The sequence below is a fragment of the Lepidochelys kempii genome, chromosome 1 (assembly GCF_965140265.1).
Source record: "Lepidochelys kempii isolate rLepKem1 chromosome 1, rLepKem1.hap2, whole genome shotgun sequence".
Classification (NCBI taxonomy): Eukaryota; Metazoa; Chordata; order Testudines; family Cheloniidae; genus Lepidochelys; species Lepidochelys kempii.
The window spans coordinates 310,423,978-310,447,531 of record NC_133256.1 but is presented as its reverse complement, the minus strand read 5'-3'; the positions used below and the strand labels follow the sequence as shown (position 1 = coordinate 310,447,531).

At 37.5% G+C, this 23,554-nt stretch overlaps 1 protein-coding gene across 6 annotated transcripts in view; it reads left to right on the top strand.

Moving 5' to 3' along the window:
• POT1 (protection of telomeres 1) overlaps window positions 1-23,554 on the top strand; it is a 149,010-nt gene that overhangs the window by 89,348 nt on the left and 36,108 nt on the right. For all 6 annotated transcript variants that reach the window (XM_073328246.1, XM_073328247.1, XM_073328245.1 and 3 more), the window contains 2 exons: window positions 8,419-8,709; window positions 13,191-13,346. In XM_073328246.1, the coding sequence (XP_073184347.1) occupies window positions 8,440-8,709; window positions 13,191-13,346 (426 nt within the window). In that variant the 5' untranslated portion in view covers window positions 8,419-8,439. The remainder of the gene's footprint in view (window positions 1-8,418; window positions 8,710-13,190; window positions 13,347-23,554) is intronic.

Sequence of the window (23,554 nt, the reverse complement as noted above, 5' to 3'; positions counted from 1 at the left end):
GGCTGCTCTAAAGTCAACTAGCTAGCCATAGTCCTCTATAAAATGACGGCAGTGGAAACCCTCTAGCCGTTTTTATGTATTGGCACACGTGCACTGTAAAAATCTACATATTCTTAAATACTGTTCTCAATTTGGGTCTCCCAAAGATTTAGTGAGTACCATGCACCACCTTGGGTAAAATTCAACAGACTGAGACCAACATTACATCAATAGTTTTATCTGTAGCTCTGAGCCAAAAATAAATAAAAGAAACAAAACCTAGAAACTTTTTTTGAAAAATGTCTGTTATGGGGTGTTTACAACTCCACAGTCTCTGTCTTAAATGACCCGAAATTGAGTCACTAAGCCAATTCTGCACCCTTCTAAGGCACACCATATTTCAAAGGAAGCTGACTAAGCATGCCAATTTAAGAGGCCGTAGAAAGTTGCCCTTTAGACCAAAGTCGTGACATACCCTTTATTATAGTGGTGCTACTGCACCACGATAATAATTAAAACAGGTATTGGCAAGGCCCTGTGGGTCAGAGCTAATAGTGTAATGGGGAAAAAGAGTTCAGTTGGGATTAGTCTAAATACAGAATCACTTGATTTGCTCAATGTTTCAGGAAATGAAAATTGCAAGCATCTTGATAACAGGATTGAAAAATTGTTTTGCATAATTATATTTCTGTTAATATTTCTTGTAATTTTATGATTTAAGCTAATACTTAATGAATTACTACAAATATACCTGTGCCTTCTACTGCATCAATTACTACAGATATACCTGTACCTCTTACTACTGTGGGCGGAACACAGTGGAGGGAAGGAAGTTTAGCTTTCTCCCTAACAGTGGAAGCACACGGTCTCAAAATGTTGTGTTCTATCAACACCGTACATATTGTACTCCCCTTTTGACCTTATGTTACACACACTAAACTACATTAAATGAATGTTGAGGTTACAAGTCCAGCGCTCAAAACGTTAGGAAATACCAGAATTGAGGTTGCCCATGCAACATTAATTTGGCCCTCTTGTGGGTATGTATTATGATACAGTCTTTAATTACATGATAATGTGACATTTCAGGATGCAATCCAGACCAGTGAGGGGCTGTGTCACCCGTGCCCTGCAACCTAGGATGCCTAACAATGCTTCACTGTTGTAGCTTCCACCTGGGCAGCTCGCAAACAGCACGCAGATAACACCCTGAGTGATTGTGTATAGCTGCAGCCTGCTAGCCACACTCCAGTCACAATCTGGCTTCCACCAGCCTGGGTTACCACATGCAGGATGACGCCAACACACTCCCAGTCATGAATTTCCCCCCAAAAGTGTGTTTAGCACTGTCCAACCCTCTCTTGGGCAGTCCAGATATATTAGGTCCATTGCCTCTCTAAGGAGATCAAGATACAACAGGTTGCCACCTCAAATGGGGTTACACATACAGTTCATAACCCTGAATTAGTTTTGATTAAAGAATAAAACAAGTTTATGTAACTACAAATAGATAAGTTTTAAATGAGTACAAGTATTTAGGCATTAAAGTCAAAAATGGTTACAAGAAAAATAAAAATAAAAGCTTCTTACTACTAAACTTAACAAATTAGACTTGGTCAAGATGAAATTCTTACCACATGTTTTCAGTAGCATTGCTGACCAAATTTCTGGTCAGGATCTTCTCCCAAGTTCCAACGGCTGTTTTTTCTTTTGTCATCTTAAGAGAGAGGTGGATAGGGAGAGATAACTTGGGGTATTTTTGTCCCTCAATTTTATAGTTCAGTCACCCTTTCAAAATGTATTTTCTTGAGATAAATTTTTTTCCAGCTGAGAGCAAAGAGACTTGGAGTCTGGTGGGAAAGTGGCTTCATTCTGTCTCTTTTCACCAGTGCATATGGAAATGCACATTTTCTTTGTCTTGGTTCTTCCCTCTTTCACTGTCTGAGGAGTATATTTTCAGCGTATATGCAAATTGAGGTACACACACATTTCTTTGTTTAATACAGGCCTTCTTGACCAGTTCTACCTAACTGGGGCTATGTGAGTTTGAATATGTGCCTTTAGCATCATGGGGCGGGGGATTTCATAACTGTACACACAAGGTTGCTACAAACATTGCACTATAATATTATTGACCAGTCAGTTATTAGGTTTCAAATGATACCTCACAAGGCATATTTTGTACAAAGATTTTTACAGTAATGTGTAGAGTGGAAAACTTGACCAAATTTAGGTGCTTTTTCAAGGAATGGCAAAAAGCACATCCCCAGCATGAGGAAAACTCTCCCCTGCCAAATTTCAAGCCCTTGCTTCATGCATGGGAGTACTAGAGCGACTCAACTAAACAGTTGTAAGAATTTTTTATAATATTGGCAAAACGGTATATATTCTCCCAAACTCATTCAAAGAAACAACCAAACCATTTTGGCTGAAACTTGAAAAATATTCAGCCTGAGGCACACATTTGGCATGGAAGTAATTCAGTCCAAATGGCTAAAGTCTGACAAAATTATAAGGAACTTGAAAACAGGATCTTAATATGGGATGTGTCAGGCAACCTTAACTGTGGACAGTGTGACCAGGTATGCCTATAACTAGGGATTGTTGTTTCTGGTACATCTGTTTTCTGTTAGCGTGTTACCGGAAATCCTCTTTAGTGTTATTTTGCCAAGTCTTTCACAATTTTAAAATATTCCAAATTGTTTCTTAACTACAGTATTATCAGAGAAATGTGTGCTGTGTCTGTCTGTCTTTTAGGGTTGTCTCTTCAATAGAATGTTGTTTGCAGTGTTGTTGTAGCCATGCTGGTCCCAGAATATTAGAGACACAAGGTGGGTGAGGTAATACCTTTTATTGGACCAACTTCCGCTGGTATTTCCCTCCCTCCCCCACACTGTTCCTCACACGTTCTTGTCAACTGCTGGAAATGGCCCACCTTGATTATCGCTACAAAAGGTTCCCTCCGCCGCCGCCCCCCCCCCCCGCTCTCCTGATGGTAATAGCTCACCTTACCTGATCACTCTCGTTACAGTGTGTATGGTAACCCCCATTGTTTCATGTTCTCTATGTATACAAATCTCCCCACTGTATTTTCCACTGAATGCATCCGATGAAGTGAGCTGTAGCTCACGAAAGCTTATGCTCAAATAAATTTGTTAGTCTCTAAGGTGCCACAAGTACTCCTTTTCTTTTCATAGAATATCAGGGTTGCTGTATAACTGTAATAAGTAGGTGGTTCTTCACCTCCACAACGTTCAATCAGGCAAAGGAATTAAAGCATAGTTCATCCACAATACTACTTTCATCCTTGAGTTTAAAACAAAACAAAAACAAATGGTGTTGGGCTTTTTGGAATTGTAACACAAGAAAATGCAATACTGGCTTAAACCAATTTCTAGCTATTTAGGATTAGCATAAGACCTTCATGGAGGGGGTGATTATCCCACATCCACCTACTGCATGTTTCCTTAACCTTCCTCTGAAGCATGTTGAGCTGGCTACTCTCTGAGACAGAATAATGGACAGACCACAGGTTTGATCCAGCATGGCTGTTCTTCATGTTACTCTATCCTGACTTGGTGGGACCATCGCAAAAGTTAAGAGTAGTTTAGTGTCAATACTTTTTTCATCCTTAATCCTCTACTGAGACTTCCAATAAGGATGCCAACAGTCATGATGGCACTGTTTGTGACTTTTTGTGTGTTTGGTGTGGACATCTGTCCCCTAGGACCTGGACTGAGGCCACCACATTTATAGCACAATACCATGAAGGGGACTAAGTGCCATAGTGGTGTAATGCATTTGCCTTAGATGCAAATCCTATTTAGTGTTTGTACACTTTTGAAACAAATGCACACTCACAAGCTTGAAACTATCCACCCAGATCAGCAATTTCTGTACAATAGTTGGTGTTGGCTACTTGATAAATAAGTGCATTGGCAAAACTGTATGGAGAAGCTTGCACAGCATAATGTCCAAATTGTGTCTTTTTAAATGTGTCCTATTTTAGAAGCTGGTGGATATTCTCTTCAAATCATTACAGCTGCTTGTAGTAATTTATTTTTGTTAGCATTCTGTTTAAATATATGCACAAAGATTTAATTAACATTGGGAACACAACGTATATACTGAAATATTATATGTTACTTCTCTCTTCCATTACCACCTGCCTTCTTATATGGCCTCAATTATTATGCAGCTATTAGGATAAAGGAATTAAAATAGTAAAACCCAAATATAAGAGAGAGCATATGATCAGGATACCATATTATTAAAACTAGTTTAAATTGTGGATTAGTACACTTAAAGGAATGTGACAAAACATTTACAAAATATAAGGTAATGTTCCAGAAGACATTATTTTGGGAAGGAAAATGTTTTCATAAAAGTAGCTGTCACAGGCATCAATCCTCTATCTCAGGAATAATCTGAAAATCTGATTGAGCTGGTCAAGGTTCGATCACTTGGCAAATTTAGAATAGTAAAAGTTAACTAAGTTGCGTATAATAATTTTAAGATGCTAAAGCAAATTATAACTTTACTGTTTTGCCAATGCCTTATAGCAACATTTAGTGTATTCTTTGCCTGGTTTCAGTTTAAGAAGGAATTCCTCAGAGAAGACTATCTACAGTGAAATATTTTTCTATTTAAGAAACAAACAAACCCTTTGTCTTGAAACTACCAGACATTCTTTTGAGAAATATGTAAATTATGATCAAGCCTTTGAACTTGTGGCATCCAGGTTTGAAAAAGCTGTCTTCGATTCCTAATCCAGCTGGAAATCAACTTTCAGATTTAGTTTAGATTCTTCTTACTGTAGCAGTTATAAACTAGCTTTATGTTGTCTTTGTGAGGCATTTTGATGATCTATGACAGCAGTAGTTTTGTAAAGTCTCTTACATTGCTCTTGCCTTTATAATTTAACTATCAGTTTTGATGGAAAATTACCTCAAAATTATCCCAGTCTAATATTCAATTTATTATCACACTTTCCCTTCCATTGAACTAGATAGATAATGTTTTTTTGAATCCAGATGTATTTGGCTTTTTAAAATCTATTCATGAAGCTTTGGAGATTAGCAACTGTTGTGTAAATATATTCCGGGTGAAAACCTGTCCTATTGAAGTATATGGGCGTTTATCTTTGACTTCAGTGGGGTCAGGATTTCACACTCAATTCTTCAGGTTTAAAATCACTTATCCAGAAGCTCCCTTAAACCATAAGTGAAGGTAGTTGCTTGCCATTGCAAGCATGGTCCACACCATCTGTTTCGTTGTATTTTTTTTCCCCCAGTAGATGTTTTGCTACAGTGATAATTATTTATTCCAGAGAGTATCTGTCTTGCTGCCAGCCAAGATTCCAGGAATAATAAAAAGCATTTCTTGTAGGAAAAGGTTGTCATCTTTTACTAAATTCACAGGTTAGCTTTATCTACATTTAATTAAAACTAAAATTAGTTTAAACATAGCTATTTTATAGTGTAGCATTGCTTACCATGGTTTGAGAGCTATTCACTGTGCTTTAACAAGCCACATTTGATGGAACTCTGTCCATGAATTTTCTTTAGATTACACTCCACTTATTTAGTCACAGTCCTTTGCAATGGGCAAGCCAAGAACATTCTCCCTCTATATCATCTGTTCCTTGGTTCTGATGTTCTCAGCTAGGTCATTTTTTTTTCTTTGTAACCTCTGCTCTATGTACTTTTCTGTTCAAATTGTCATTTGCTAAATAGTACCATGCATTATTTACCTTATGAACGAACAGCTTTGAGACCTGTGAGTGGCTTCCTCACTTACCCAAACTTAAGGAATTTCACAGAAAAAACTCTTCACTTCAAGGTCATTTGTTAATGTCCTCCATCATGCTTTTTGAGGTCTACTCTCTTATGTTTCATTTCCTTTACTGCTTAATTACTGTACTTAACTGTGTTTGTCTCTGATTTCAATTGTAATAAACTAAGGTTACTCATAGAGACCGTAGGAGCATGGCACACACAAACAGAGCCCATAAGAAAGGAGCATGAAATCAAGGCTATAGTCAGCGAAAATAGTCTAAATTGAAGGGATAGATGAAAGCTCAAAGGATTCCACATGAGCCAGTATAGTTTCCTGTCTTACTTACACAGGAAGTTAAGAGCTTCATAAACTTCTCTCTCTTAGGTCTAGTGGTGAGTTTTCAGTCTGTAAGTTGCTGAGATACTATGGCAATGGGTACTTGATAAATTATTGAACAAATAAATGGGAAATAAAAGCAAATCATCTGTGAGAGGGATTCATTTGAAATGCCACATAAAATATTTGATGATATAGCTGAAATCTTTTTGATCATAGATAAATGAATAAAACTGAAGAAAGAAGGCTTTCCTTTTCCCTCAGTGCTGCATAGTTTTGTGCATAGTATAGAATATATTGCCAGTGTCAGCAGCAGAGCTAAAGGCTATTCATTTATCATGGGTCTATGCTGTTTATAATAGAAGTTTTCTTTTTTTGCATTGAGGTGGGAGTTAGGAGACAGAGTTGATTCACTTCAAAAGAATTATGAAAAATGCATACATTCCAGATTTATATCTTTTGTTCTTCTGTTGTTGGTTTTTTTTTTTTTTTTTGGTTGGTTGGTTTTAGCTAAAGGTCAAAAGATTAAAATTTATAACATTATCTTTAGGAAAAGCTACCTCATGAAATGCTGCTTACTTTATCTGTCGGGTCTAGAGAATATATAAGTGCATGTAAGTTTGGATTTTATCCTAGAAATGATACTTAAGGCATTTATAATTGTAGACAAAGTAGCAAGGATTAAGGGACTTCCTGATATCAAGCCCTCTTTAGCTGCTTTGTTTACAAATTGATAATGTTTATTTATTTATTTGTATATTTATGTTACAAATTATGCTCTGGAAATGTTGGCAAATTCTTGATTAAGTCTCCTGCTGTTTAGAGCAGTTTTGTAGTACAGGTTCTTTTGGGTTTGTGCTATTTTCTAAATTGCTAAAGTATTTAATTGGCCTGAAAACAGGGCACTGGGAACCCTGTACTGATCATTTTACAGCATGGCTAAGATCTAGGATGTAGAAATGGCAAAATTATTCAGATGAGTTATTCTGAACAATTACTACCTTTTGATAGCCAACTCTTAAATTATGTAGGGCTGGATTACCCACTTGGCGAAGTGGGCCAGTGCCTAGAGCTCCTGTTAATGGATCATATCATGTATGTGAGCATGTCCTATTGACATCACATAGAGACAGGAAAATATGAGGAGCAGACTGTCTGCTGCTTGAGGGAACACTTCAGGATTTGAGCTTTCCAGAATGCATTGGATAGTGGCAAGCATAAGTTAAATCAGTCATCTGGCAGGCAGGTGTCCATTGCAGGAAGAAGAATATTTGGGACTCGGAACTCCCATTAAGGTAAGTTACATGCATGAATCAAGGGGGAAATTGATTTATTTATTGTGTTGTCATAAGAGTAGAAGTGTAGCTCACAGAATTGGTGTATTTTATTATTGAGGAACCGAAGGGGCAATGTTCAACAATCTACTTTATTAGCTGGCAGTGTGGTCTAGTGTATAAGGAGCTGGACTTGGAATCATGATACTGGGGCTCTATCAGTGGTCTGCTTAGTAACCTGTGGCAAGCCATAAGAAAATAAGAACAGCCCTATTGAGCCCACTAGTCTGTCTTCCGACAGTGCCCAGTGACAGATGCTTCAAAGGTAATGAACAGAACACAGCATCCAATGAAGTGAGCTGTTGCTCACGAAAGCTTATGCTCAAATAAATTGGTTAGTCTCTAAGGTGCCACAAGTACTCCTTTTCTTTTTGCGGATACAGACTAACACGGCTGCTACTCTGAAACTAACAATTATTGAGTGATCCATTGCCTGTTGTTCAGTTCCAGCTTCTGGCAGTCAAAGGTTTATGGACACCCAGAGCATGGGGTTGCATCCCTGACCAACTTGGCTAATAACCGTTGATGGAGCTATCTTCCATGAACTTACCTAATTTTTTTTAACCCAGTTATACTTTTGACCTTCACCTCACCCTGTGCCTCTGTTTCCTCATCTGTAAAGGGTAGTAGGGCAGATGCTTACCTCCATTTGGAAAGCACTTTGAGGTCGATGAATGAAAAGCTTTATATGGGAGCTAATTATTTTTATAATTTATTTACATATGCATTTTGGATCCTGCCAGTACAGGAATTATTGGTGTTAGGTTGCATTTTCTGTTGCTTGTCTGGTTGGTTTTCTGGGTGTATTCATTTGTTTTGGTGTTTTTTCATTTGGTTCCTCCCTCCATATGTGTTCTTATTTTGTAGGACTAATACATTTTAAAGAGCAATAACAGGCAACAATCATTTTTATGCATATAAAATATTGAATTTTGTATACATTTTCATGCACTGTAGTCAATATTTTTTTCTTCCTGTTTTTGTGTTGTAGATCAGGGAATACAATGAACAGATGCAGGGGATTACTGGTATTGGCTTTGCATCCTTGACATTTGATGGAACCGTAGGAGCACCGATAGTGCCTCGAACCTCTAGTAAATCGTACTCTTTCACAGAAGAAGAACAGAAAACAATAGAAGAACTACGTATGTGGGCAGCTAGTAATCTTTCAGTCTGTGGGCCAACAGCAAAATTGTCTGGTGTCCAGCCAATGCTGTTTTTTGACCTTACTTGCCAACTTGTAGGGAAAGCAGAAGTGGATGGATCTTCCTTTCTTCTCAAGGTGGATTTTTAAATAATTTAAATAATTGTTACAGATTCTTATTTCAAGGCTTTATGTTTCAGGGTTTTAATGATTTCACTCAATCTTATATTTAAATAATGTTATATAGGAGTCTTTTCGACATCTAAGGATTATTTTAATAAATATATGATCCTCAGCCAGTTCACTTTCATACAAATTCATTTGTCTTTAAAGACATTCAGCTCACCTATTCCTCTAGAATTATTCACAAATATTTGTGTGACAAGGTACGTGTTCAGAATAGGATTTCACAAGCATTTGTAGTTTGAAATTACAGAATTTCTTAATGCTGAAAAAATGATATTGTCTGTTTTAAGTTTCTACATTGTGGCTAGTTAAATAACAGACTTCTTTTATGTACACTTCTCTGTATTATGTTTCATTAGAACAGAAGCAGGATATAATTTAATGCACTATGTAGCATTGTTTAGCATATGGATGGATGGATTGAGTATGCTATCTTTTTGAGGTATTTGAGTTAGCCTTTATTAGTTATGCCTAAATTCTTTACAGAATCAGTGCTTGAGTAAAGAAACAAAATACAGTGTGTCACGCTGTTTGAAAGCACTTTCAGGGAATTAATACTTAACATCAGCTAAGTGAAAAGGGATCTGTGTGTGTAATTTTCCTGAATTAGAAACAGCAACAGTGGACTGATTTTATCCTGAAACCCCTCCATGAGTTCACTGTTAACAAATAAGAGACAGTCTGATGTTTTCCATCTGAGTATTTCTGCTTTTATGTGTAGTAAAGCCAAGAAACAATTATCTGAAGCCATATTTTAGTATTTTTAGATAGGCAGAAAATAGTGCATTATTCCTTCATTTAAGCAGCATAGGTGTTCTCATGAAGAACATTGTTTACATGACATAAAAAGGAATGTTATTTAAACTACATCCTGCAACATGCCCTACAGCTGTTACAAACATTTTAATTCAAACAAACCCATGTAAAATGGATGTCAAAGAAGGACTAATAAAATGATTTAAGTACTTTATGAACTGGAGGTAAAACGTTCATAGTTCATTACCTCAATGAGCACACGTTCGTGCTGTGAGATCCTTTTGTAAGGACACAGGCAAGTAATTTATTAAATTGTTTATCTTTCATTGCTTTTTGTTTATTTTAAGTTCCATAGACTCTTGCATTTGTGTCAGTTTTATATAAGCAAAAGAACAACTGGGAGAGGGGGAAATAAAGGCTTGACTTGTGAAGCATGTTAGATCAATTTATTTGTACTAGTAACCTTGACAGTGTCATTTTTGTAGGAGTAGCATAAAGATATTACCACATAAAACTGCATTTAAATATAGCAGTTAGACAAATTCAGAAATGCTAATTTTGGGGTTAATATTGTTATGGCATTGTTAATGCACTCCTTGGTGCCTATGTGCTAAAGTCTATCTGATTCTCTGTCAGACATTGATCTTGCTATAAGCAAGGCTCATACTTTTGGCAGGGTCTTGGCTAGCCTGTGCTGAATTGCTAAAAGGTAGTGTCCATGCCACCACCATTTCATATAGTTCAGATGGTGCTCTTGATTAAGTCTTTGTTCTTATGATTTAAAGCAATGATTAATTTGACTATTTATAATTTTCTGCAGTCCAGCTGCTCAATGAATAAGTATGTGAAGGTAGTCATCACTGTGGTGGCCTAACAGACCTTTTGATGTTCTCTCAGAGAAACCATCAAACTTACTTCCAGGGCTTTGTGCGTAGCCAATAGTATTTGTTTAACCAGTTTTTGATATTGTATTTGTTGCACAGAACTAATAAACCAAATGACCAGTAGCAGTGCTGTGCAAAAAAATGAGCAAAGAGCAATTGGCAAGTGCTTACCAACTGCTCTGAGAATTTTCTGTTTAAATTGGGGATACTCAAATCCTCACACTGGAGCAAAAGCTATCAGAAGCAGGTGATGAAGAAGGAAAAATAAAACTGAATTTTTAATGCATAAACAAGATGAAGTTTACAAGATTAAAAGACTTATCGCTTCCTTCATTAAATTGCCTCTGCCCACCTCTATCATAAGAATAGCGTGCCTTGCCGTGGAACCATTCAAAGCTGTAAAGCAACTAAGGGATGCATGGATGTTTCCTACTGCAGCGTTTTGTATCCATGAGTATAAAAGGCCTCCACCCCAAGCTGTCCCTGTCTTTCCATCAGCTGTGAAGGACCAGTTCCTGTTTCCTGCACATGTTTGATTTAGTTAGCGTACTAAATAACCTTTTTAGCCTTTTAAATAGCCTAATGTTCAAATTTTTGGTTCATAGTATAACAGGAGTTGGTCCCTGCGGTAGCAGAAATGGAGAAATGGACAGGTCTTTAAAGAAAAAGTGTCAGTGGCTTCTTGTTCTAGCAAAATATTGGTTCCATCTACTCATTCCCAGTGTTTCAACTGCTTAAGAAGGAAGCTTGAGCTTCATTCACATCTGTGAAAGTAGAGAAGGAACCACAGATTAAAGACCTTTCTTGGAAGAGGCCTTAGTGGCTAATGGGTATGAAAAGGGATATCCTTAAAAGGAATCCATAGGTCCTTCAAGTTTCTCCAGCTATCAAAAATTAAATTAAATAGTTGTCCTTAGATCTGACTGGGGAATAAGCTCTTTGGATCAGAGTTTATCAATTCCCTCTTTTGAGTGTTGGACTACAGAGTTGTTCCAAATACAGCCAGGTGGAAAATGGGGGGGGAAATTTTATCAAAATCCACACACACTGCTGCTTTTTCTGTCAATTGACCAGCTCTACTCCTGAGACCAACCGTAAAAGAAATCCTTGGTGCCTTAGTCCACTTCTTTAAAGTACAAAAATACTGGCAACTTTTTAATAGGTCAGGTAATTTAGGCACCAATATGCAAAATCAGGTAAGATGTTGGATCCAAAGTTGGTTCCAGTTATGCCCGGGTGCAGTTGTCTGTGGAAGTTAGAACTTCTTAGGATCCATGGCAGCAAGTTCCTTTTCCTGCTCTGGGTCCTCAATGTGGGTGGCTTTCTTCTTTTGTCTGCTTTGTAAGGTTGAGCACATGTGTTTTCTCTAGCTTTTTTGCACATGACTTGTATTTCTTGTAAATGCTTCTCTTGAGGGCCCTCCAAACAGGAGATATCTTTCCGTCTAAGTTACAGGAAGTAGACAAAAAGGGAAAAGTCTTGTCTTTTCTTTTGCAGATTACCTCTACAGATGCTAACTCTTGGGAAAACATGCTTTAGCACCATGTATTGAGAACTGTCTAGAAAACAGCGTCCATTGGGGTTGTAAACGTGTCTCCTTGTAGATCCAACATTTAATTGTTATGGCCCCATCTACCCTTAGTTTCTTTCCTACACTGTAAACAGCAGCTTTCTGAACCATTATTTTATTACAACCATTATTGTCTACTTTGGTAATAACCTTGCCACTTTATTTCATAGGGTATAAATTGTAGTTTTAAGAAGCTAGTAACTGCTAATAGTTTAGCCTTTAATTTAGGTCTCTGTTGTTGTGATGCCCTAGACTGGTTATTTGCTCTGTTGCCAATTATCCCCATGTGGACCTACATACAAAATACCAGATTATCATGATATATATATATATATATATATATATATATATACACATGATATATATCAAATGACAATAAAATGTCCATAATGAACCACCGCACCAGATACCTTCAGCCCTGGGAGAAAACAACTCTTTTTAGAGAGTTCCTAGCATGTACTCACTTTTCCTTCTTTGGTCTGCCTTCCACAGCAGTAGTAGCAAAAACGTCTATTGACAGAGAGGAATCTTTGAAAGGCCAGCTAAACACCAGTGGGTGCATCTCCTCCAACTAAGTACCATGAGAGAACCCACCAAAAGATTTCCAGGGCTGGGTTCTTAAGTCCAGGTACAATTTTTATGCTTGAGAGAAGTTTTTTTCCTTCTCCCAGTCCACCTGCCTGATAAGCATCCTAGAAAATCAAGTCCATGTTAATAAGAGGGCCAAATTGTCTCTAGACATTCCGTCAAGCAGTCTTTGTGTCACATACTACACCAGATCTGTGGCACTTCCCCTTACTCTCCACCACTACTACTTGGTTTTTAAATTTGGCTTTTCTTAAGGTGGTGTTCAGGCCAAGATGTTAAATTTACCTTTTGAAGGACTGGGCTTGTTCATCATAAAGACCGACAAAGTTTGGAGAGGGGAAAAAAAAGTAGTGAATACCAATTTAGAGTATGTGTAGCATAAAAAAATATATAGGGGCTGTGATCGACACTACTTAAACTTGAAAAATTGCTGCTGAACCAAGTGAGTGTTTTTCTTAGTTAAGGAGGAAAGTAACTTTAGTAACTATTTTGACTCACAATATTTAATCATGTGAAGGTAAGTAGTTACATATGTTTGTAACAATTTAATCTAAAGTAATCAACTTTTTAAACCTTTTATTTTGCACATTAAAAGTATTAAAAGGGATTGTTGAAATAATTTCTTTTCATGGCAGGTATGGGATGGTACAATATGTCCCTACCCATCTTGGAAGGTGCTTGTGGAAGAAAGTGACCTTGAGGGAGATAAAGTTCTTATCCATCAGCTGAGAAATCTGATTGTAGACATTCTAGTTTACGATAACCATGTGAAACTGGCAAAATCACTGAAGGTAACAGAGAAGTCAGTATTTTTAACTTTAATTTTACTGGATTTTTTGTTGTTGTTTTTTTGTTTTGGATTCATTTCAAGAAAGCTAGCTATCCACTTCTACATGTGATGATTTTGTTTCCAATGTGCTTTTTATCCTTTACGATCTTTCCTGTACACACTATTTTAGTGCAGATCACCTTCAGCAGGTGTGAAACAGCCTCATTACCTTAAAATCACTATGAAAAATTATCCTTCCAATTAAACAGCTCTTTCCAAATATTGTAATGTCATTCATTACCATGTGAACGTAATGCATTATGAAAAATGTACTCTATAGTTGAAAATTATTTATTGGAACTGATGTAAAATGGAGTTAAATTTGTTGCCCAATTAAATGATAATTCTACAGTCTACAAAAAGGTATTGCATATTCTGTGAAGTCTGCTGCATTCTGCAATACATATCTTGTTTTAGTGGGTCAGTAATGTTGATTATACTTAGGGAAAAGAACAACATAATTAAACATGTTTCAGAGTAGCAGCTGTGTTAGTCTGTATTCGCAAAAAGAAAAGGAGTACTTGTGGCACCTTAGAGACTAACCAATTTATTTGAGCATAAGCTTTCCTGAGCTTATGCTCAAATAAATTTGTTAGTCTCTAAGCCCTGGTCTACACTAGGACTTTAGGTCGAATTTAGCAGCGTTAAATCGATGTAAACCTGCACCCGTCCACACGATGAAGCCCTTTTTTTCGACTTAAAGGGCTCTTAAAATCGATTTCCTTACACCACCCCGACAAGTGGATTAGCGCTTAAATGGGCTTTGCCGGGTCAAATTTGGGGTACTGTGGACACAGTTCGACGGTATTGGCCTCCGGGAGCTATCCCAGAGTGCTCCATTGTGACCGCTCTGGACAACACTCTCAACTCAGATGCACTGGCCAGGTACGAAAAGAACCGCAAACTTTTGAATCTCATTTCCGGACGCTGCGGGAACTGTGGGATAGCTACCCACAGTGCAACACTCCGGAAGTCAACGCTTGCCTCGGTACTGTGGAAGCACTCCGCCGAGTTAATGCACTTAATGCACTTAGAGCATTTTCTGTGGGGACACACACACTCGAATATATAAAAATGATTTCTAAAACACCGACTTTTCTGTAAATTCAACCTAATTTCGTAGTGTAGACATACCCTAAGGTGCCACAAGTACTCCTTTTCTTTTAATAATTAAACATTTGATCTTTAGCAACAGTACCATCTTGCTTCTGAATAAAATAGATTAGCAGAAAATGTAGCTTTCATTTTACAGCATGACTATTAATTACACTATTTAAGATATCCTTGGTTTTAGGATCAATTTTATAAGTAATTGGGGAGGGGAGGATGTAGATATATTTTTATGTTGAAAATATTAATCCAGTGTTATGGGTAGACTTAAAATCAGTTTACAATACTGATACATTAATAAATAAAGACATGTTCATGAGTAATTTGCAGATGAGAAGATGGCTCTTGTTTATGTAAGAATTGTTAACTATATTGGTCACACAGTTATTTTTATTAATCTTAGATTTTTTCCCAAATATAGATTTATCTCTTGCTAAAAGATTCATTCCAAAAACAGTGTTGAACAGTACTGTCTGAGAATTAGGAGGAGAAAGTCTACACTTTTTAAGATTCTAAAGATGATCAGTTTCCTTTTACTGTGAAGTCTTGGGTGTTTGTAGCACCACCCCAATCCTTCTCAGCCAGTAATGTTTGTAATAGAAGTTTCCCCTCCTGAATCCAGGTTTTAATGTAAGAACATAATACGTGGGATGGTTTCATAAGCTGTCTCTACTTTTCTTCCCATTTATCTCTTCCGGTTTCCTTCTTGTATCTCATACATCTGTTCTTGTCTATGCTGACCAGCAAGTTATGTTTATGTTCCTATCATCTGTTTTGTCTGCTCACATTTGCATAGCATTATTAGATTTACAGGTGAAGACAAGCCCTAGGAAGGTCTCTCCAGACACAACTTAGTCAAACATCTTTCAGAGAGAATGTGATATCTGTGCTTTGCTGCCCTGTTTGGCCCAGCTTGCAAGAACCATAAGGTGATTTTAGGAACCTGAATTCCTAATACAGAGTAACAATAAAAGGGTTTTGCTGATCCTATGTAAGCCAAGGTTTCTGCTCCAAGAACCTTGCAGTAAAAGTACAGGTAAAGGAGATGAGGAAGAACATATTGTGACACTGTATGGAGTTTGGGGGACACTTTGGGATATTATGAATACCAATATTATAAAATTGCGATGAGTTATGCCAGATATACCATGTAAGGTATATGCAAAAATGTTGTAATTTGCCAAATATGATAATCTTGTTTATATGTTTGTATCACCTTTACATTATGAGTTATAGATATGTATGTATGTCTGTATTTCAAAACTTGTGCTATGCTTCTGGGTGACACCCCCAGACAGTCTGGCATCAGCACTGCCTAGTCCATTAAGTGGCCCATCAAGGACCATCAGCTATACAATTGACCCATTGAGAGAAGGCAAGGGGTGTGCCTTCTGACTTGGCAAAGCATGCAGGGACATGCCTATGGACAGAACTCTAAGGTTTCCAGGCCATGTGCCTGGCAGCTTGTGTTTGGGACAAAGGTAGCACAAGCCCCATGGCAAAAGACTATAAAATGCACCTGCATCTTCTCCATTTTGTCTTTAATTCCTGCTTCTTACCTCTGGTATAACCTTTCTGCAAACGAAGCTCTGAACAAAGGACTGAATGACCCATCCAAGCTGTGGATGTGTTCTAGAGGGACTTTCAAGCCAGCAAACTAACCAATACTGCTAGGAATCTGATATATGGACTTCAAAATCTTTGTATGTATGTGACTGTTTTACCATTTAAAATCTCTCTTCTTGTTCTTCCTTTTTTCTTTATAATAAACCTTTAGTTTTAGACACTAAAGGATTGGCTGAGAGTGTGGTATTTTGGGTAACATCCAAACCTTTACTGACCTGGTGATATGGCTGACTCTTTGGGGTCAGAAAAACATTTTGTACGTGTGAGCAGTGTTTTTTAAATAACTTCTCACCGGACCTAGGTGCTGATTTGGAGCCAGAGAACTGGAATGCAATCAGGGGGGCTGTGTAATTTCTTTTTTTGCTTCTTGATAATCAGTGTGGGGGATCAGAAGAAGAGTTTGGGACTTGTTGGGGAGTTTAACTCAGTGTTACCCACCAGTCTTGGGAGTATCTGCTTTCCCTTTTTGCAGCCTGCCCTGACATTAGCATTTCCAGTGAGGGCTACCCCAGGTCCACTAGGGCACACATATGTAACAAGAATGTGTTTTACATGCTTAGGTTTAGTACATATCTTGTAGGTCCAGATTGTTGTGTGTGTGTTTATGTTGCAATTTTATGAGTATATATCTTTGAAATTTCTATTACAGGCAAAACTAAATCTATCTTAGGTACTTATATGGCTCATGATACCATACTATCTGAACACCTCCCAATCTTTGATGTATTTATCATCAGGTAGGAGGAAAGTGCTATTATCCCCATTTTACAGATGAGGAACGGAGGCATAGAGACTAGGTGACTTGCCTGTGGTGGAGCAGGAAATTGAACCCTGGTCTCCCAAATCCCAGCCTAACCAAATCCCAGCCTAATCCTTTCTCTCTGGTTGGTAATGGAAGACTAGCCAAAATAACTGAATTTCTAGGAAGGGCTTGAGTTGAGATGGTTTGGACCCTGGGAGACTGGAGACTGTTCAAGTGTAGTGTCAATGTGGGGATGGGGGATGTTTAGAGGTGAAATTGATGATAATAATGATGGTGATGAAGAAAAAGGGTTTGGTAAGGTGGAAAACGTTGATAAAGCAAAATGCACTAATGGGAAGTGCAATAGAAAATGAGAACACATAGCAGCAGAGGTAGAATGTACTGCATCTTATTAGAAGTATTGGTGAGGGGAAAGATGGGAAGAAAGAAGGGAGACCTGGGAAGAAAGAAGGGAGACCTGAGAAGAGGAGACTGCATTATGCACATCCTTGTTATCTCTTGCCTGAGCAAGACTTTTGGCCGTGGAGATAAAGGAAGGGGCACATTTTGTATGTGTTATAGATGAAGAAGTGACAGCACTTTGCACAAATTTGGATTTGAAACTAGGAGGACAGAAAGAGTATTGGAAAATTACCCCAAGATCGTGAACCTGCAAAGTTCAGGGAGCTGTGCCTGCCCGAAATATTGATGGCACAGTATGATTCGTCAAGTAAGCATTCATATATCGCTGGAATTCACTAGAATTTTTAAGACATACATTTTCTTAACTACAGGCTAAATCAGAATTGTAGGCATTGAGCCTTCTTTGTATTCATTTACAGACTTAAATTTTTGCTATAATAGGTGGTTCTAATTTAGGTAAGGTTACAGTAAAAATGTGGATTCCAGCTGCTGCATGCTGAAATTTTACAAATCTTTGAAGTTTAATGTTTGTGTGCACTCAATTTTGCTTATTTGTCATACAGAATAGACTCATAATTAAAACTTCAGATGTTCTTAGTAAAAGGGAGAGATGCTTTAATAAAGGACTTGCTATACATATGAGGGAATGTTTGCAAGAGACGTGACTGAAATAATCTGTGGTCATATTATTTCATGTAATACGTCATGTAATACAGGCTTTTGTTATGCACAGACAAGGAAATCACCTAATCCTGTGTGCTTAACTCTGAGCACATGCTTAAAATCCTTTTGAAGTCAATGTGATTTAAGTAAAAATCTAAGTGCTTTCCAGAATAGGTATTAATATAAGAATGCCCGTAATAGGTATTGCGATTTAGGAGGTGTTTTGGCAATTTCAGGATGGTAGAACCAATAAAATACTACACTATTTGTTGGTACATCCTTTTTTCCTTTGAAATTCCTTTAGAATTGTGTTTTCATGTAAATTGCTGTTAAAATGGTAGGTTACACTTTCCAGTATCATCATGTACTGTTTGGAATAACAGCAGCAGCTTTGAATAATGATGTTTTAATGTAAGAATAATCTCCTTTACCCAGACTTGTTATCAAGAAGTCAATAGCAAAGACTGTATAAAAACAAAATATTTAATTTTATTTTAAAATTGTATGCATTTGAAAGCATTCTGACAAGGAGCAAGAAAAGATCATAGTAGAGAAATTGGGTAGTACAGTATAGTCAATTTATAACAAATCATGAAGCATGGCATCAGAATATATCTTCATGCTTATTCCCTGCAAGAGTTTGTCAAAACAACTATATTGTCTTTCAGTATATGCCAGAGAGAACTAAATATCTGAGTATATTATATACATCTTTTTTTCCAGTCAGATTATGAATAGGGTTTTCTGTTGGGAAAACTAAAGATTAGTAAGACTATGACTACGCTGTAATTACTACTGATAAATAGGCTTTATTTTATGTACGGTTGCTGCCTTCATTTCCCCATCAGGTCAGAAGATAGCTCTTCAGCATTGCTGCATTGGGAGAGATGTAAATGTACATTGTCCCAGCAGATGCTCCTGTATTTATTGTACCAGCAAGCAGATTATCTCTTGGAATATAAGAAAACATGGCACCTTCTGAACAGGGAAGACAGTCAGGCAGGGCCATGGTCCTTCCCTACCCCGACCTCTTCTACCGTGTGTGTGTATGTGAGAGAGAGAGAGTTCTAAATCTCTTTAGGTCTTTTGTTCCTCAGTGCAAGGTCTCTGATTGTGTTGCTTGTTCCTGACGCTCACTTCTGAAGGACTGGACACAATTTAACCCATTATGTATGGCTATGTAGAATGTGGATAAGACAGAATGGTCATCAATATATGTCGAACAGAAATCATTTTGAGTTTTGCAAGTGGATTAGAAAGTTAATATTTGATCACTGGTACCATAGAGGGCACCAAAGTTAATTGGAAACTGATCACATTAGATACCAGTGTACACTAATTATTGGCCAGTATTGGCTTTTTAATGACTGCCACTCTAAATGTTCTTTAAAATACTGTGCATTCTTTTTAACAAACATAGGCATTGTCCTGTATGGCTTAGGATAGTGGGGAGAACTTTGTTTGCTGAAAAGTTGCTTTAGCTTTTAATTTTACTTGCCTTAAATATCTGATGTAAATTTGTTATTTATCATATATTTTATTTGTCATATTTTCTTTTATTGTCGTTTTTAGAATCATCATCTATTAATTATATTGGTACCTACTTCTGGTATGTTCTTGAATGCTATCTGGAATGTTTTGTTGTTGATTTCCATTTTGATGTTTCTTTAACATTTTTTTAAACATACTTGTCATACAGGTACCAGCTGTAGTTCATTAAGAGGATTGTTCTAGTTCAAGTTCAAGTAAGGGGAGCTGTTTCTTGTCTCTAGTCATTGACATCTATAATTGAAGATGTCATTTATAGAGACTGATAGTGGCAGTGCTCTTTTTAATGTTTTTTTTCCTGGTGGATTATATCTTAGCACCGGCTAAAATATAAAGAAGTGTCATACGCTTTTTGTACAAGCATTCTGTGAATTGGGAGTTGATATTACTTAGCATGTTCAAAGCTTCTTGCTTAACATGATGCTAACAATATGCAATGCTGCCTCCCAAAGGAATTTATATATATTACGCTTTCTTACATAGGGTATAATCAATTAATGTTATACTGTGTTGCTATTCATAACCTGTACAACCGTTTTCATATATGACGCTGCTGGTTATAATTATATCACTTTACTTATAAGCAGTTATCAAATGTCTAAAACAAATTAATAGTATCACTAAGAATGAAAAGACATCTATGTGTATGTGATCAAAATATAAATACGGGGGGAAGCAATGCCTTGTAGTGATCAAAAAACTTGGAGAGGTTCATCATTCACTAATATGGTACAATATGTGGTTCGATTGGCTTTGCTTGAAGTACAACACAATATCCATCCTTAATGTATTATAATGACATTGAGTATTGCTAGCTTGCAAACTCTTGTCTGTCTTTTAATCCAGCAGTTTCATTTCTCTTTTGCTTGGGTGGAAAGAATAATGATACGCTATTTTGTGCTCCATAGAACCAGCTAGAGCAAAAATAGCTTTATAAATTACTCATTTGGCTCTCTAATTGTCGCTATAATAAGTTGTTGTTTTTTTTTAAGATCAGAGCCAAAATTCATGTTTAACTGCCTCAAATCTTTGTAGACTCTCACCTTTAGTCTCTAAAAAATGGCTGCTCAGAGCTAATCATACAGTTAGATTTATTCCTTAGGATCATTGGATATGAGGAGAAATACAGCACTTAACTATTAAAAATTTATCCAGCTCAGAAATTTTTGCTATCAGGCAAATTTTGTAAGGTGGTGTCTCTTGTATATTTTATAAAGATTCAACTCCAAAAAATTCCCTTATATTCAAGGGTCTTTTATTTATGTATGATTCAGACTAAAACTCCAGGCTAAAAATTAGAAAAAGAGGAATTCATGTCTTCCCATACCTGGATGATTGGTCAGTGAGGGGAACAAGTCCACTTGAATGTACAGTTCACATTACTCCTTTTTGATCATCTGGGTCTGATCTTAAACATGGGGAAGTTGACATTAATACCAAATCAAAAAAGCAAGCTTGTTGGGGTCCTGCTTGAGCTTGAGGGCATTTCTACCAAATGAGCAATTCTGGGCAATTCATCACCTGTATCTGTCTCTCCATTTTACCCTTCGACTACTACCCAAGTGGGCCTGAAGATGTTAGGTCTTATGACCACATGCACTTATTGGTGATTTCAGCATTTCATCCTCCAGTTCAAGTAAATCAGTTTACTCAAACTCCATGGTAGTGATTTCTCAGTGGAGTCTTAATATTGTGTTGGTTGCTCTCATGGGTCCTCCGTTTGACCCGTTGGCAACTTGTTTTCTATCTCTCCTGTGCGTAAAGACATTGTGTCTTGTGGCCATAACTTCCATGAGAAGAGTTAGTGAGCTTCAGTTCTTAATGTATACCCGGTCTTTCAAGGACAAAGTGGCCTTGAGACCTCATCCAAAGCTTTTGTCACAATTTCATCTTAACCAGACAATTTGCTTATCTCTGGTTTTTTTCCAAACCTCAATCAAATGCTGACGAACAGCATCTTCATTCCTTGGATGTGAGATGATGCTTGGAATTTTACTTGGAAAGAACTAAGCCAGTTTTTTCATCACTTCTTCATCTTTCAGTTTCATTTGCAGATTGCATAAACAGTCAAACAGTCTCTGCACAGACGACTTCCAGATGGATAACATCCTGTATTACAATGGCTTGTGGGATAGCTCAGAGTTTACTTCCACAGAGGTTAAGGTCCCATGCAACATAGATCACGTTTCTCAGTGATGTTTTGACATTGGACATTTGCAGGGCTGCTACTTGGTCTTCCATGCATACATTTACCAAGCATTATGCTATTACAACTACATCCAAATCAGAAGTGAATTTTGGAAAGGCAGTCTTTCAGATGCTCTTTAAGGAGACGGGCTTTTAAGGAGACGCAGAGCCCCACCTCCTTCTAATACTGCCTGTGACTCATCTGAGTGGAATGCAGGTCTGCAGCCACTCAAAGAAAAGACTGGTACTTACCTGTACTGTATCTGTTCTTTGAAATTTGGGTACAGATATGTATTCTATGATCCACCTTTTGTCCCCTCTGCGTCAGAGTCTCAATTCTTTACTTTTCAGTGTGGAAACTGAGGAAGGTAGGCACTGGCCTACCCTTAAATAAATTGGGGAGGAGATAAAGGGCCAGAGGGTATGACTGCTACCCCTCTGGGTACAACTAGGCTACCTTCTCTGGCTTTGGTGCACAGGGCATGTACACATCTGAGTGGAATATACATATGCACCCACATTTTGAGGAACAGCAATTATAGTACTGTAGTAAGGTAAGTAGTCATCTTTTTCCTTGAGTTTAGGGTTTTGTTTTGTTTTTTAAGTTGCTCTTTATATAGCACTACAAGGCTATGCAACAGCATCCTTATGTTTTGGATGTATCAACTTTTGGGACTTCTCATACTTCATTCTAAGTCTGATGCAAAGAATTCCATACAAGTAAGATGTATTCTTTCAAAACTTTCTCATATTTTTCTTTGACCTTCTACCTTTCCTGATTTGACAGCCTTTCAGTTGTTTCTAATTGGCTTCTTCTGGCTTCCTATGGTCTCACTGAGGGATTAATCCTAATTACTCTTGGATTATGCTCATCCTGTTTTTAGTTTGAGTTAATGGTGGGGTTGATGATTTTGTAGATCATGGGGCTTACAAATGCTTTCACAGCATGGACTACATCCTAATAGGGAGATTATCTCATGAACCAACTCCTTTCACATTCATAATTGTATGGACCAGCTTCCCTTCATTCTTGATACCATTGTACCAGCAATAAAAGCAACTGTTTGTGTGTGATGGGGAAAAGTAATATTAGGGAAGGTAATTAATAAGTATGTATTAAACTGTATTTTATTAACTTTTTAGGGGGAAATAGTTCCCACAACAACAGCAACGCTCCTAAGGATGTGAACAAATTTAAGCATGTGAATAGTCCCATTGGTTGCAGTGGATCCACTCTCATGCTTAAGTGCTTTGGCATATTGGGGCTCAGGGCAAGAAGGGAAAGGAAAACAAAAGAAGTTAAGAGAAAAGGAACCTGGCCTTCCCTCTCCCTCAAGTAGAGTTCTGTTTTCTTTGGATGAATCAGATTCTGTGTACAAAGCTGTGTTTTCTTTTTTCTTCTCATCCCAGTATTCTAGTGGCCTGGTGTTTAGGCTGAGCCCAAGAAAAGGGCAGTTGGCACCAGCAAAACCTCTACCTCTGCTTGCCTAGTACATACTTATCCCTAACTCAACAAGATCAATCACGCAGTGATCACATATCTCAGGCTTTCTTCTGCACCTACTCAGTAGGCAAAAAAAAAAGAAAAAAAAATTGTTCATTGTGTGTATATTGTGACAGGGCAAGGCCAGATGGCTATAGAAAAGTAGTGGGAGATAGATATATTAGCTCCAGGCTAAACAAATCCCTGGCACCAGTATAAGTGAAATGGCAGCTGCTCCAGGTCAATTAAGACACCTGGGGCCAATTAAGAACTTTCCAGAAGGCAGGGAGAAGGCTAGGTTGATTGGGACATCTGAAGCCAATCAGGGGCTGGCTGAAACTAGTTAAAAGGCTCCCAGTTAGGTGGGTGTGCATGTCAGGAGCTGTGG